This window comes from Lontra canadensis, unplaced genomic scaffold (genome assembly GCF_010015895.1).
Source record: "Lontra canadensis isolate GAN:19392208 unplaced genomic scaffold, GSC_riverotter_1.0 scaffold37, whole genome shotgun sequence".
NCBI classification, from domain to species: domain Eukaryota; kingdom Metazoa; phylum Chordata; class Mammalia; order Carnivora; family Mustelidae; genus Lontra; species Lontra canadensis.
Genome location: NW_022631031.1, coordinates 4,352,439 through 4,368,824, shown reverse-complemented (window position 1 = coordinate 4,368,824; position 16,386 = coordinate 4,352,439). Strand labels below are relative to the sequence as shown.

At 36.7% G+C, this 16,386-nt stretch overlaps 1 protein-coding gene across 1 annotated transcript in view; it reads right to left on the bottom strand.

Annotated features, from left to right (window-relative positions):
- Window positions 1–16,386, bottom strand: part of CNGB3 (cyclic nucleotide gated channel subunit beta 3) — a 138,707-nt gene that overhangs the window by 75,265 nt on the left and 47,056 nt on the right. Inside the window, exons 4-6 of the mRNA XM_032869242.1 lie at window positions 4,485–4,639; window positions 1,933–2,085; window positions 742–950 (exon numbers count right to left, since the gene is read on the bottom strand). Of these exons, the coding sequence (XP_032725133.1) occupies window positions 742–950; window positions 1,933–2,085; window positions 4,485–4,639 (517 nt within the window). The remainder of the gene's footprint in view (window positions 1–741; window positions 951–1,932; window positions 2,086–4,484; window positions 4,640–16,386) is intronic.

Sequence of the window (16,386 nt, the reverse complement as noted above, 5' to 3'; positions counted from 1 at the left end):
TATTCTATTCAGACTACTTGAGGTGTGCTTACTAGAGAAATATTTATTAAGTCACTTTTTTTGCATACATAATTTATACATTTTTAAACATTATTTAGGTAAAATATGTATATGGTTTTGACATTCCAGACCTGGTTTTATCTTTCTATCCTCACATATTATCAAATTCTGAAAAACTTGCCAAATGAACTAACATGGTGTAGTTGGAATGAGCATGGGTGTTGGGGTCAAGATCTGGATTTAAATTCTGCCTCAGCTGCTGTTCAACTTTGTGCCTTGAGCATATTACCTACACTCTCCAAGCCTCAGTTTCCTCTTCCTCTTAATAATATCTTTATTATAGGGTGACTGAAAGGATTAAAAGAGACATTATAAAGAAATTAGCTGGAATAATAGTGATAGCTAACATTTAATATACACTCATTAGGCACTCAACATAGTTCCAGGCATCACTTCATTTAGTCTTTCCATCAACATCTTGAAGGTACTATTGTTATTACTATTTTTAAGATGAGGAAACTAAACCACAGGGATATTCATGGTCCCCTGTACATAGTGAGTTCTCAATGGTTGTTTTGTTGTTGTTGTTGTTGTCGTCGTTATTACTGTATTGGTGGTTTCCAGTGGTTAAACACTCATACAGGCAGAAATAGCCAGTCAGACATTAAATAGTGTTGTAAATTTACTTTTGTAGTTCAATCTGATATTTGTCAGTTTCTGCTTTTCCCCAGTTACACTTACTATTATGTCTCCTCCTTTTATAAACTGGAGTCTGGGTTGGATTAATAGCATATCACAAAGGTAGATGATATCACATATGATGTCTGTAATAAACCAATAGTGTGTGTTGTCCGGTGTTTGATATGGAAAGACGAAGCGCAGTGGTATAAGCCAGCAATTCCAGTTATAAGCAATGGTGACGAGCAGAAGCCACAGGAGATAGTGTCGATCTAGAAAAATCCAAATGGCATGTAACAAGCATTAAAATAATTTTCTTGATTAGTTTGGTAACATTGGAGCCCTTTCGTCTGGAGCTAAGCAAATTGTTATAAGAGGGTCTATTAAAATTCAGTGCAATTCTGACTCTACAGTAGAAAGCACTGAGCTTTACAAGGCTTGTTGAGTGATCTTACAGCTCTTCTGACATTGGAGAGAGGCATTCCTCTCTTGTTGACAGGTGGCCTTTCTAAGTCTGTCCCTATAAGTAACTGTGCTACATGGATCAAGGAAGAAGAGACCCAGGGAATCCAGAGATGCCCTGTTTGGATAAATGCAGCAGCAGGCACTTTGTGCACTGGTAGTTAAGATGCAGGGTCACCCAGGAAGGTAGACAAAAAGCCACATCTTGCCATGGATTTTTGTCTACATCTTGCCAAGTATGGCTGACCTGGAGAGGGCAGAGAATCAGCCCATTAAGGCCGTCTATGTCCTTTTACACATTGCTTTCTTCTGCCCAAGGGAGGCCATAGGAAAGGATTTGTTCAGTTAGAATAATCAACAACATGAAGGCATGGAAGAAGACAGACACTTCATAATGACTTTTTGGGTGAAGGGTGTCAGTGTACATATCACTGAATGCTTTGGGACTTTCTTTTCAAAAGTAATTATGGGCAGCATAGAACCTGGACTGCCTTTTATTTATTTATTTTTATTAATCAATCAATCAATCATTTATCTATTTTGATGATTATGGATTTATTTTATTCCTCATTATCCTGGCATGCCCTTTAAAAACAGGCAGGAATATTTTATCTTCCCTTCACCAGAAAGAGGCAAACAATCCATTGCATATTTAATATAGTTTAAATTCTGCTTTCTAGATGGATTCAGGATGTGGACTAGGGAGAAATGGAGGCCATCTGTGACCTTGGGTTACAGGGGTTTTGGTAATATCTAGCCCTCCCACTGGGATAGTCTACCGTTTGTTGGTACCTGTGTATGAATCTATGCTTCTTGGAAGTCTAATTCGTTTTAAGTACTCTGTCAGAGGCATCTTCTGGAATTTAAAACACAGTATGTGATAGTAATGTTCTTCTTTTAGCTTAGCATTACTTTCTTGTGTTGATGGTATAGCTGTGGGCTTTGCTTTATAGGGAAAAAAAAAGAACACATTTTTAAGAGGTTAGGTTAGCTTAATGAGAAAAGCTTGGATTTCTCGAGTCAGAACATTTCAGAATCTTCCCTTCTCAATTTAGGTAGATAAGGCGTGTTATGACTTTGAAAATAGCTACATTAATGACAATATCCAGGTAATAAAAATACTGAAATTTGGAAATAAACAGCAGATTTAAAGCTTCCCAGTAAATTATCCCAAAGGTGTTACAAATATCGTATTTTAATTAATTAATTAATTTAAAGTAATCTCTACGGGCACGTGGATGGTTCAGTTGGTTAAGCATCTGCTTTTGGTCATGATCCTGATCATCAGGTCATGATCCCAGGGTCTTGGGATTGAGCTGCATGTCAGGCTCCCTGCTCAGTGGGGGGCCTGCTTCTCTCTCACTCTCTCTCTGCCTCTCTTCCTGCTTATGTGTACTCTGTCTCTCTCTCTCAAAGGAAAAAAAGAAAGAAAGAAAGAAAGAAAGAGAAAGAGAGAAAGAAAGAGAGAAATCAATCAATCAATCAATCAATCAATCTATCTCTACATCCAATCTGGCGCTCAAACTCACAACCCCAAGATCAAGATTTGCATACTGTACTGACTGAGCCAGCCAGGCACTCCAAAATTAGGATATTTTAACATCCTATTTTAACATTTAACAAGCTAGTTCTTACATATTTTGTAGCATAAATAAAGTTAGAATCCTTTAGATTTACATTGAAAAGTATCATTACAAATATACATCATGCCACAGGTTTTAATTTCATGCCTCTTTAGTCTCACACATATCTTTCAAGTTATGCATAAAACTCAAAATATTTTTTAACTTACCTTTATCAAAATATAATGACTGATTTATTATAGCTTCTTTTAAAAAAGAAACTACATAATATATATAATTACAAATATATTATTATATAAATGTATATAATATATACAATATAGTGTGTATATATATATACTATATAATACATAGTTTATTTTAAAAATCCCTTTTATCTTGTACAGAATTATAAGGAAACCCTCAGCTCCATCTTATATAATTAACAGTTTGATTCTTAACTGCTATCAAACAACAAAATTTTCTTCTATTTTTATCTATACATATATAAATATTTTTACAAAGATATAACCATAATATATATCATTTTTGTGGTCTGCTTTATTGTACTTATTAATTTTTCATAAAGACATTTCTGCAATTACTAGGGAGGCTGATAATTGCCCCAGTCTGCCATGTGATTAATTGATGTTCTTTGCTATGTTGTGTATTAAGGTAGTGTTGTATTTTTATAGGTGCTTTGTATATCAGGGGTATTTTTAAAATATTTTATTTATTTATTTGACAGAGAGAGAGAGAGAGAGAGAACACACATGCCTACAAGCAGGGGGAGTGGGAGAGGGAGAATCACTCTCTGCTGAGCAGGGAGTCCAATGCAGGGCTTGATCCCAGGACACTGGGATCATGACCTAAGCTGAAGGCAGATCACATTAATCGACTGAACCACCCAGGCACCCCTATCAGGGGTATTCTTAATTAATATTTACAATAAAACTTGCCATAGCAGATACTGTTGTTGCTTTGCTTCTATACTATGAGCAAAGCAACACCTGGTCTAAAGGTCCTCTGCAGAGGGCTCCCTGTGTCAGTCTCCCTCAGCATTTTTTCTCAGATGGCTTGCTTAAAGTGCTGGAGAGTGAGCAACATGCCCCAGCCGTAACCCTTAACTAATGGAGAACAGGAGTTGGTGGAATGATACCCTGGCCACTTCCTCCAAAATGCATAAAGAACTTACACAACTCAACACCAAAAAACCAAACAATCCAATTAAAACATGGGCAGAAGACTTGAATAGACAAATTTTCCAAAGAAGACATACAGATGGTCAACAGTCACATGAAAAGATGCTCCACATCACTCAGCATCAGGGAAATAGAAATCAAAACCACAATGAGGTACCACCTCACATCAGTCAAAATGGTTAGTATCAAAAAAGACAAGAAATAGCAAGTGTTGGCAAGGCTGTGGAGAAAAAAGAATCCTCGTGCACTGTTGGTGGGAATGTTAATTGATGCAACCAATTGTGGGAAACAGTGGGGAGGTTTCTCAAGAGAATTTTTAAGTGGGATCCAGTTTTTTAACTGGATCAAGTCTGAGGGCCCACAGAAGAAGCCCTCTCATTAATACATCTTCATTGTCTTAACTCTTGTCTCCATCTCTCTTGTCTGCTTTCACCTTCCTGGATCACCCTCAATATAAACTATTTGCACCTAAGTCATTGTTTCAGGGTCTGCTCTTGGGGAACACAAACTAAGACGTTTGTAAAATACATGTCCCCTCATAACCTCTTTCTTTCCAGTACTTTGAGGTAACAAACCTTACCAGTTTGGGGGCTGGCTTCAGGTGACGATATATCTCCTTCTGCCAACTTTTTCTTGTAGAACATTGTTCTTTGACGCATCCTTTTCACCAAGTTGTGTAGCTGGGCATCAGCATACTCATTTATAACAGGGGCTCCAAATGGTTTACTTTTTGGACTAAATGAGGAAAAAAATGGCGGTAAAGATGGATCCATGCAGACATATATACAGGGAAGAGATTAAGTTTTTTCACCCTTGTTATACACCCTATGTTATTATCTGCTCCTTTCTGCGACTGAAGAGAAAAATTCAAAAATTAAGTTTGATGGAAATAGTACTGATGGAATACAGATTTATTAGTGAAATATTAGAATCCACAAATAGTAAATGTCCATTCTTTATAATATTAGATCTTGATGACTAGGATTCTGCTATTAAATTGTATTATTAGAAGAAAGAAAAGAAACTTCACCTGGCATGGTAGGCAGAATTCTAAGATGGCCCTTTGGTGTGAATATCTTGCATAATGTTGGAGACAATAAATATGGTGGATTTTACTCTCATAATTAGTTTGTGTTATATGGCTCAGTAGACTTTAAGGTAAGAAGTTGATACAAATGGGCCTGATGTAATCAGATAAGCCCTTTAAAAGCAGAGAGTTTCTCCAGCTAGTGACAGAGCAGAAAGTGAGAAGTTTGAAGCATAAGGGAGATTTCACTTGAGAGAAATTCTCCATTTTTGGATTTGGAGAACAAAGGAGCCCCCTGATAAGATTACATGAAGTCTCTAGGAGCTGAGAGTGATTGATCTCTGGCTATCTGATAACAAGAAAACAAGAACCTCAGTCCTACAATCACAAGGAATTGAATTGTGCCAATTATTTGAATGAACTTGGAAGTGGATTCTTCTCTGGTGCCTGCAGGTGAGAGCCCAGCCTGGCCTGGCTGACACTTTGATTTCACCTGTGTGAGACCTAAAACAGAGCACCCAGAGTCATTCAGACCTTTGATCTACAGAAGTGTGAGGTATTAAATAGACATTAAATCACGAAGTTTGTAATAATTTTTTTAATTAATTTTTTTATTTTTTTATAAACATATAATGTATTTTTAGCTCCAGGGGTACAGGTCTGTGAATCACCAGGTTTACACTCTTCACAGCACTCACCACAGCACCCCCCCAATGTCCATAACCTCACCACAATCTCCTTCCCCACCTCCCCCCAGCAACCCTCAGTTTGTTCTGCGAGATTAAGAGTCTCTTATGGTTTGTCTGTGATAATTTCTTATGTGGCGATAGAAGAGGAGTATATCTAGTATGCTTTAATCCAATTCCCTTCTAAGAAAACATACAAACAGATTAGTATGAGGTATAATATACCAACTGGTATACTTCATAAGGATCTGAGTTCCCTCAAAGGTTTTCCTCAGACTTCTAACTCATTCTCCACCTTTCTTCTGAAGTCTGACACCGTGTCTACACAGGCCCACATAGGTTCTAATCCATTCTTACTTCCTTACATTCATATCTGCCCTTTCCACCTCACCAAACTGGAACCCATGGGGTTCACATTAGAACTGGTTAATATGTGGGTTGTATTTAAAGAGGACCTTAATATGAGCCCCTTTCCACTAGTCTCCATTCTCTATCCAGTAGAGATTCCCATACCATTAGTGTGTCTCTCCTCCCTTCTTATTATAGTATAATTTATGCTCTTTTAAAAGTTCTGCTTCATCATTGAGAGTCTTCAAGCATGTCACGCTAAGAGCTTTATAAGTGTTCTCAAGAATGGTGAAGACTGAGATGCAATGGAAGAACAATCCGATATATTTTTGAAAATATAGAAGTAGGAAGACATTAGGTCTTCAAAACTGGAAATTTTTTTTTCTGATTAAGAAATGTCATATATATCATTTTACTGATTTCTTCTTAAACTCTTAGCATGCCTAGGAGTTTACTCATCCATCAAGCAGTTATTGAGCTTTTACCTTACATACTGGAATAAAAAGATGAGTTAGATGGAGAGTAACTCTATGGATGCTCATAGTTTAATGTGATGTGATGTGACTAGAACAGAATGTGTACATGCAGGAAGCCAGGTACCAGGGATGGTGGAAGTGGCAGTATGGAAAGGTGAGTGGAGTCAGGTTATGATGTTTCTGTATGACATACTTATGAGTTTGGACATTAACCTGTAAGGTAATGGGAGTCAATGCAGAGTATTGAGCAAATGAAGGGTATGAGAAGATATTTTTGGAGATGTAGCAATAGGGGCAAAGTTGAAGAGGAACAGTGTAAATGCATGGAAACAAGGAAAGAGGTGAATGGATTAAGTTAGAACTGATAGGGGAAAAGGAGAGGGACTAAAGAAATAATTTAGAGGCAGAAATGAAAGGAGTTGAACTTTCTGGGTCTTTTGGATAAATCCAAATAAAAAATCAAGAATAACTTCTAAGTTTCTATTACTAGAGTCTAGATTTATGAAGATGACATTAATATAAAAAGGAATTTAGAAAGGAGATATTTGTATATAGTAGGTATGTTGAAAATCACTTTTTTGTGCGTATATATTTAATTCAAAGCATTTGTAGGACATTGTGTGATAGGACCTTGATTGTGCTAGTGAGGAGATATTTGGAAATCCAGTTCTTATGACAAAACCTTGGTGTTCATCAATGTATATGGGATGTTTGAAGAGATGAATGTAGATGGCATCATCATAGACTGAAGTTCTCAAAGTCAGTAACTATGTGTGTTTACTTTATACTCCCCAAGACCTAGGACAAGATAGGCTTTAATAAATCTTTATTGAATAAATAAACCCACTACCTCCAACCTTTTGTTTGACCTTATGTGATGTGCCTCAGTGCACTAAAAAAAATCTATAAGAAGTGAAGGTGAGAGCTGGTGGATCATTAACTGAAAAGTCAGGTATTCAAACTGTTAAAATGTCTAACTCAAGCCTTAAGATTTAAGAAGCATGTTTTTTTCTTTTCCTGAATCATCGATAAGCCCTAATTGACCATATAATTGCCATTTAATCACACTAGTTTTTACTTTGCAAACCTACCTCATGATTAAAATGCTGAAAATTATATTAGAAAGCATGCCTGCATTTTAAATGTATAGCTGTCTTTCAATAGCTATATATTTTTCTTTTTGTATTAGCTGAGCATTAATATGTCAATTTATTTCATCTTTTTTCCCGCAGCTTCTCATGTAGAGTAATCCCTGTCCATCTTCTCCCTTACCTACATATACACAGAAGATATGAATGTATTTTTTCTTGAGGTAATTTTGTGACTGAATGAAAAAAGGCAAAAAAAGAAGAAGAAACTTGTGTTTTTATGAGACAAAAAAAAACAAATGAGGGTAGAAGAGAGAAGCAATGGCTATGCCTTATGTAACTATGCTTCATTTGAGTGATATTTGATATTTCTTATTCATATTACTAACTATAATTTTTGAAGAATTATTCCTCATAATTCCTTAATGAACCATATTTTACATAAATGTGCAAACATTTTATAAATTTTGGTAAAGAAAAATAGAAGGAAAATCTTACTGAAACTATTATTGAGATGAGTGAGGTTTTTAAAATTTGTTTATGTATCTATGGAAGAATAAAAAATTAGTTAGAATGACATTTGTTCTTTTAATTTTTTTGATAAGAGTATAGAGAACACTCATTTTAAAAAAGAGCTGATAAAAAAATAATATCACAGTAGTCCTCATTTCTTGAAATTCAATTAGAAAAAAAAGAAGTTCAATTAGAGATATAGGCCAAAAAAATTACATATTTGACAATTGTTCTTGGGTTGCAGGAGCTTTTGCTCCTCCATGGCAAATGCATCATAGTAATATTGGGATGGGTTAGAAGTAGGTCTGTCTTTTGCAAAACAGGAGAAAATCCATTGTGAAAGGGGAGATAGGAAAGGGAAACTTGTGGTCTGTGGGTGTACTCGGGATATCAGTTTTAAGAAAGAATACCTAAGTAAGATGTGGATCTTGAAATTGATTCTTTTAAAACTATCTTGTATTTTTTAAGACTCTTGGATAGTTTTCATGTACACTCAGTGATACATATGCTCTAGCTTAAACTTGTTGCTTTAGTATAATACAAAGGGATGACTTCTTTTGATGAGGTAAAATGGATGGTTGTAGTCAGGGATGATTTCACAATGAAAGATGAATGGCACTTTGACAATATAAAGGGAAAATAGTCAAGTCAAAGGATACAGCTGGAGAAAAAGTGTATCAATTGCTGCTCTATGGAGTGTAATAAAGACTCAAACATTTTAACATAAAATCCCAAATCATCCATGATTTGGTTTGAAAGGTTAGTTGAGACCAATGGAGAAGCAGAGTAAGATTCTAAGCAGGAGAGGGACAGTATTAGCTATATTTAAAAAAAATGGAAAAAAGAAAGATGATTATTAGTTGTGGTGTGGAAGAAGTCTGACTTGAAGAAAGGAGAGAGCTGAGTTGAAATATATGGGTTAATATAACAGTGGAAATTTCAAGTTTGAATAGTGGACTACATTGAATGGTGTTCTGCCAAAATTCATTTCCAACTGGAGCCTCAGATTGTGATCTTATTTGAAAATAAGGTCTTTACAAATGTAACTAAATTAAGATGAAGTCATACTGCAATTGGGTGGGCCCTTAATCTAATGACTGGTATCTTTTTTTTTTTTAAGATTTTATTTATTTATTTGATAGAGAGTGAGAGAGAGAGAGAGAGAGAGAGTGCATGAGTTGGGCAGAGAGGGACAGTGAAAGGGGGAGAAACAGGCTCCCTGCTGAGCAGGGAGACCGGTGCAGGACTCTATCCCAGGACCCTGGGATCATGACCTGAGCCAAAGGCAGCTGCTCAACTGACTGAGCCATCCAGGTGCCCCTGACGGCTGGTGTTTTTACAGAAGACCAAGCAAAGGCAGGGAGGAGACACACAGGGAGAACACCATGTGACAGTGGAGGCAGAGATTGGGGTGATGAACCACAAATCAAGGAACACCAAGGATTGCTGGCAACCAGCAAAAGCTAGGAGAAGGGTGTGGAACAGTTTCTCCCTTAGACTTTCAGAAGGACTAGATCTGCAGGCACCTGAATTTCTATAGGCTTGTAGCCTATAGAACTGTGAGGGGATAAACTTGTGTTGTTTCAAGCCACTCAGTTTATGGCAATTTGTTGTGGCAACTCTTGGAAGTTAGCAAAGTGGGTGACTGTGATGTTGCATGGGCAACTTGGATGGAGGTCTATATTATAAAATAACTACAAATTCATTCAATTTAGTATATGTTTGTGGATGAACAAATTCTTTTGAAATACATTCTGTAAGCAGGTAGTTGAGAATCTGGGTTTGGAATTCAGCAGTGAGAACTGAGGTGGATGGAGATGTTGAACGAGGTATCACCTTTTTAGAGGCGATGGCAGAAATTATACAGTGGATCCGATTACTGGTAAGAGCCTGCATAGAAAAAGAAAAGACTGGCAGGTCAAACCTTGTAATTTGCTGACATATAAGGAATAGCATAAGATAAGGAACTGGGAAGTAGCAATTAGAGAGGTAGATCTGAGAGACAAAAATGTCACAAAAATCAGGGAAGCTAAGAGTTTGGAAACGGAGGTCAGTGGTGTCTCATGCTGCACAGATACTGCAAATTTTGTCATTTTTGCCTTCATAAGTATTTTGTAAAGGTGCACAGACTCTGCCTTTGTTCACGAAGTGGTATTTTAGATTTCCATTCATTATTTCCTAAGCTCAGCTAAAAGTGGTATTTATTCCTTCTAGTAAAACATTGAATAAACTTTGGCTTTTGCAAACTTAACTGAATTCTTAATGCTTAATTAAGAATTCAATTCATTTTTCAGTGACTTAAGTCTTTAAAAATTCCAGTTGATCAAAGTCCTTTAAAACCATTATTCATGTCTTGTTGAAGATAGGGATTGGGCAAAGAATATTATATTCCAATTTAGGAAGATATGGGGGAAGAGAGGAGCAGGTCTTTTTTCTTTTGTTGTGTTTTCTAAATAATTAATGATAAATTCAGACAGTTCTCAAAAGTTACATTTGAAGAAAAGAAACTTGCTTTGAATAATGACATTTTTATAGGAGTAAATTTTGGAATGAAAATACCTGAAATTGGTATAAAATTCTGATTATTACTAATGTATCTGGTGGTTGACCATAAAACCTACAAATTTTAAGCAAATTTGGGCTAGTATAGTTATAACTCAACCAAGTCTTACTTGGCTCCTTTCTCATATTCACCTCTAAATACTGTGAAGATTTTGAGTTGTTTATCACATTTCACTTGTGCATATGGTATTGTTTGTACACATTAGTTTCTACATATGGAAATGTACATATGGAAATGTACATATGGATGTTATGATGCACAATTTCTTAAACCAAATTCTTGATCTGTCTAGAATAGGCTACAATACATTTGTGACTCCAGAGTTTATTTCTAAATCCTTGCCAGCAGTCCACTCTCTAGATCTTTTCCTCTGTTAATCTCTAAGTACTGGAGGTTGTGTCCAAGATATTTATTTTTATTGTTAGTGAATCACATTGTAATGGCCCATAAATATAGTGGTGCCTAACGTCGTTAAAAGTTAAACATTTTAATACTAAAGTAACAAAAAAGTTATAAAAATATTATCACATAGTTTATACATTTATATCCATAAGACTCATATGTACACATGTATGCATACACATCAACATACACATGCACCAACATGCGTAATAGCAATCCTTCCCAAATCTTAAACCATTAGGAAGGAGAATGAATACACATATCAATACATACCTAAAATAATCATAATACTTACATGTTTCATGTTGATAAACATGTTAAATTCTCTAATGATTTCAGGTATTTTTTGAGAGTAAAATGAGAAACAACTAGGTTTTTATCATTTTTTCATATAGTAGCAGCCTGAAAGAGTCAAACAATGTGCTCAAGAATGTTCCTGAAAAATGGTGCCTTGGGAAAGTTCTAAGGTGCATTTTGAATGCCTCATTCATGTATTTAATGGATATTCATTGTGCACTTACGTTGCTTCAGGAAAGATGAGATGTCCTATATTGACTTTAAAGATTCTTTGAAAAATTTTTTTTCTGAATAAATTTCTGGGATTTTAAATTTTTATTTATTTATTTATTTTTTAAAAAGATTTTATTTATTTATTTGACACAGAGAGATCACAAGTAGGCGGGGTGGGGGGGGGAAGCAGGCCCCCTGCCGAGTAGAGAGCCCAATGTGGGACTTGATCCCAGTACCCTGAGATCATGACCTGAGCCAAAGGCAGAGGCTTAACCCACTGAGCCACCCAGGCGCTTTTTTTTTAATTAAAAACTGATTTTTTTAAATTAAAAACTGATTGATTAGAAGGTACCATGAAGTGAATTGTGTCCCCCTCCAAATTCATACTTTGATGTCCTATCCCCCAATGTGACTGTATTTGGAGATAGGGTCTTTAGAAAGGTAATTAAAGTCAAATGCGGTCATAAGGTTAGGCCCTAATTCAACAGGACTGGTGTCCTTAGAAGAAAAAGAGGGCTCTCTCTGCATGCACAGAAGAAAGGCATGTAAAGACACAGGGAGAGGGTAGCCATCTATAAGCCAGGAAGAGAGGTCTTACCAGAGACTGTGACAGCACTTTGATCTCCAGTCTGCAGAACTGTGAGAAAATAAATTTCAGTTTTTTAAGTCATTCAGTCTGTGGATTTTGTTATGGCAGCCTGAGCAGACTATCTCAGAATGCATACATGTCTAGAAAAAAAGGGGTAACACTATTTTAGAAGCAGATGAAAAATTAAATCAAGATAATAGGCTGAAAGCCATAAATGTCTAGAAATGACAAAAGAAAAGATTTAAAACATCCACAATACTGGAAAACAAGCAGGAAAGTGCTAGCTAGAAAACAGAAATTTGAAAAGTTTTTTAAAGACAAAAAGCACGTGGGTTGAGATGTTAACTCATTCAATTCTCACAAATTATGATGTGTACAACACTGCTGTTAATAATGAAGAAAAACACTGCCCAAACACTGACAAAAGATATTTGTTGCAAAGTAAGAGACTTTCTGGAAGTTTTGGGGGTGGATTTAAGGAGTGAGAAGGGGCCACTGTCAATCATTAAAATGATTACATAAGGAACAACATTCAGAGTAATGAAGTTGGTTGCTTTCTTTCACCCCTAACCTTCACCAAGTGGATAGAAGCAGAAGTCACTGCCTCCAGGATGTAGCAGTGAGATGGGATTTGGGCTTGAAAAGCTGAGCTGAATCCCAGGTGAATTGCAAGAATAAGAAGACCTGGGTGGACTCTGTCCAGAAGATGAGTTAGTGGTAAATTCTTGGCAATGTGTTCTTTCCCACAATCACTGTAGAAAGAAAATTGTAAATGGAACAGAATCTATAGCAATGGTTTACTACAAGGTGGAGTGAGGTAAGGACGTAGAATAAGAGGGGGTTGAGTGGGAATAATTTTCTCTGGGTGCAGGCAGTAAAGGGGCGGTATTGGCTGTATACAATTTAGTAAAAGCTAGAAGTGACTGAAAGTTAGTTTCTTTTTTATTATCACTGTATGCTGATAATCCTGAATAATGTTGATAATAAAATACTTCTACCTCCAAGGTAGACCCCTCCTATTGTTCCCTTTTTGTACACTACTGATCTACACAGGTTATGGGGAATTTCAAGTACAAAGATGATAACAAAAACCAAGAATTACCAAACAATTGTGCAAAATCAACTTTGTCAGAAACACTAAAGTAAACAAATGAAAAACTAATATGAGAGGAAACAAATAAAATAGACAATAATTAAAATAGAGATAAGAGGAGCACTTGGCCTAAACCCAGCAGGAGAAGAGAAATAATAAAGATCAGAGCAGAAATCAATGAAATAGAAACCAAAAATAACAGTAGAACAAATCAACAAAATTAGGAGCTGGTTCTTTGAAAGAATTAATAAGACTGATAAACCCCTGGCCAGACTTATCAAAAAGAAAAGAGAAAGGACCCATATAAATAAAATCATGAATGAAAGAGGAGAGATCACAACCAACACCAAAGAAATACAAACAATTATAAGAACATATTATGAGCAATTATATGCCAGCAAATTTGGCAATCTGGAAGAAATGGATGCATTCCTAGAGACATATAAACTACCACAACTGAACCAGGAAGAAATAGAAAACCTGAACAGACCCATAACCAGTAAGGAGATTGAAGCAGTCATCAAAAATCTCCCAATAAAGAAGAGCCCAGGGCCAGATGGCTTCCCAGGGGAATTCTACCAAACATTTAAAGAAGAATTAATTCCTATTCTCCTGAAACTGTTCCACAAAATAGAAATGGAAGGAAAACTTCCAAGCTCATTTCATGAGCCAGCATTACCTTGATCCCAAAACCAGACAAAGGCCCCATCGAAAAAGAGAATTACAGACCAATATCCTTGATGAACACAGATGCGAAAATTCTCACCAAAATACTAGCCAGTACAATCCAACAGTACATTAAAAGGATTATTCACCACGACCAAGTGGGATTTATTCCAGGGCTGCAAGGTTGGTTCAACATCCACAAATCAATCAATGTGATACAATACATTAATAAAAGAAAGAACAAGAACCCCATGATACTCTCAATAGATGCTGAAAAGGCATTTGACAAAGTACAGCATCCTTTCTTAATCAAAACTCTTCGAAGTGTAGGGATAGAGGGCACATACCTTAATATCATCAAAGCCATCTATGAAAAACCCACAGCAAATATCATTCTCAATGGAAAAAAACCTGCGAGCTTTTCCACTAAGGTCAGGAACACAGCAGGGATGTCCATTATCACCACTGCTATTCAACATAGTACTAGAAGTCCTAGCCACAGCAATCAGACAACAAAAAGAAATTAAAGGCATCCAAATTGGCAAAGAAGAAGTCAAACTATCACTCTTTGCAGATGATACGATACTATATGTGGAAAACCCAAAAGACTCCACTCCAAATCTGCTAGAACTTATACAGGAATTCAGTAAAGTGTCAGGATATAAAATCAATGCACAGAAATCAGTTGCATTTCTTTACATAAACAACAAGACAGAAGAAAGATAAATTAAGGCGTCAATCCCATTTACAATTGCACCCCAAACCATAAGATACCTAGGAATAAACCTAACCAAAGAGGCAAAGAATCTATACTCAGAAAACTATAAAGTACTCATGAAAGAAAATGAGGAAGACACAAAGAAATGGAAAAATGTTCCATGCTCCTGGATTGGAAGAAAAAATATTGTGAAAATGTCTATGCTACCTAAAGCAATATACATGTTTAATGCAATTCCTATCCAAATCTCATCCATTTTTTTTTTAAAGAAATGGAACGAATAATCCTAAAATTTATATGGAACCAGAAAAGACCTCGAATAGCCAAAGGAATATTGAAAAAGAAAGCCAAAGTTGGTGACATCACAATTCTGGACTTCAAGCTCTATTACAAAGCTGTCATCATCAAGACAGTATGGTACTGGCACAAAAACAGACACATAGATCAATGGAACAGAATAGAGAGCCCAGAAATAGACCCTCAACTGTATGGTCAACTAATCTTCAACAAAGCAGGAAAGAACGTCCAATGGAAAAAAGACAGCCTCTTCAACAAATGGTGTTGGGAAAATTGGACAGCCACATGCCGAAAAATGAAACTGGACCATTTCCTTATACTGGACCATGAAAATAGACTCAAAATGGATGAAGGACCTCAATGTGAGACAGGAATCCATCAAAATCCTTGAGGAGAACACAGGCAACAACCTCTTTGACCTCAGCTGCAGCAACTTCCTCCTAGGAACATTGCCAAAGGCAAGGGAAGCAAGGGGAACAATGAACTATTGGGACTTCATCAAGATGAAAAGCTTTTGTACAGCAAAGGAAACAGTTAACAAAACCAAAAGACAACTGACAGAATGGGAGAAGATATTTGCAAACGACATATCAGATAAAGGGCTAGTATCCAAAATCAATAAAGAGCTTAGCAGACTCAACATCCAAAGAACAACTAATCCAATCAAGAAATGGGCAGAGGACATGAACAGACATTTCTGCAAAGAAGACATCCAGATGGCCCACGACACAGGAAAAAGTGCTCCACATCCCTCGGCACCAGGGAAATACAAATCAAAACCATGATGAGATACCACCTCACACCAGTCAGAATGGCTAAAATTAACAAGTCAGGAAACAACAGATGCTGGCAAGGTTGCGGAGAAAGGGGAACCCTCCTACACTGTTGGTGGGAATGAAAGCTGGTGCAACCACTCTGGAAAACAGCATGGAGTTTCCTCAAAAAGTTGAAAATAGAGCGGCCCTATGGCCCAGCAATTGCACTACTGGGTATTTACCCTAAAGATACAAATGTAGTGATCCGAAGGGGAACGTGCACCCAAATGTTTATAGCTGCAATGTCCACAATAGCCAAACTATGGAAAGATGTCCATCAACAGATGAATGGATAAAGAAGATGTGATACACACACACACACACACACACACACACACACACACACACACACAATGGAATACTATGCAGCCATCAAAAGAAATGAAATATTGCCATTCGCAATGATGTGGATAGGACTAAAGGGTATTATGCTTAGTGAAATAAGTCAATCAGAGAAAGACAATTATCATATGATCTCCTTGATATGAGGAAGTTGAGAGGCAACGTGGGGAGATTGGGGGGGTAGGAAAGGAATAAATGAAACAAGATGGGATTGTGAGGGAGACAAACCATGAGACTCTTAATCTCACAAAACAAACTGAGGGTTGTTGGGGGGAGGGGGGTAGAGTGAGGGTGGTGGGGTTATGGACATTGGGAAAGGTATGTGCTATGGTGAGTGCTGTGGAGTGTG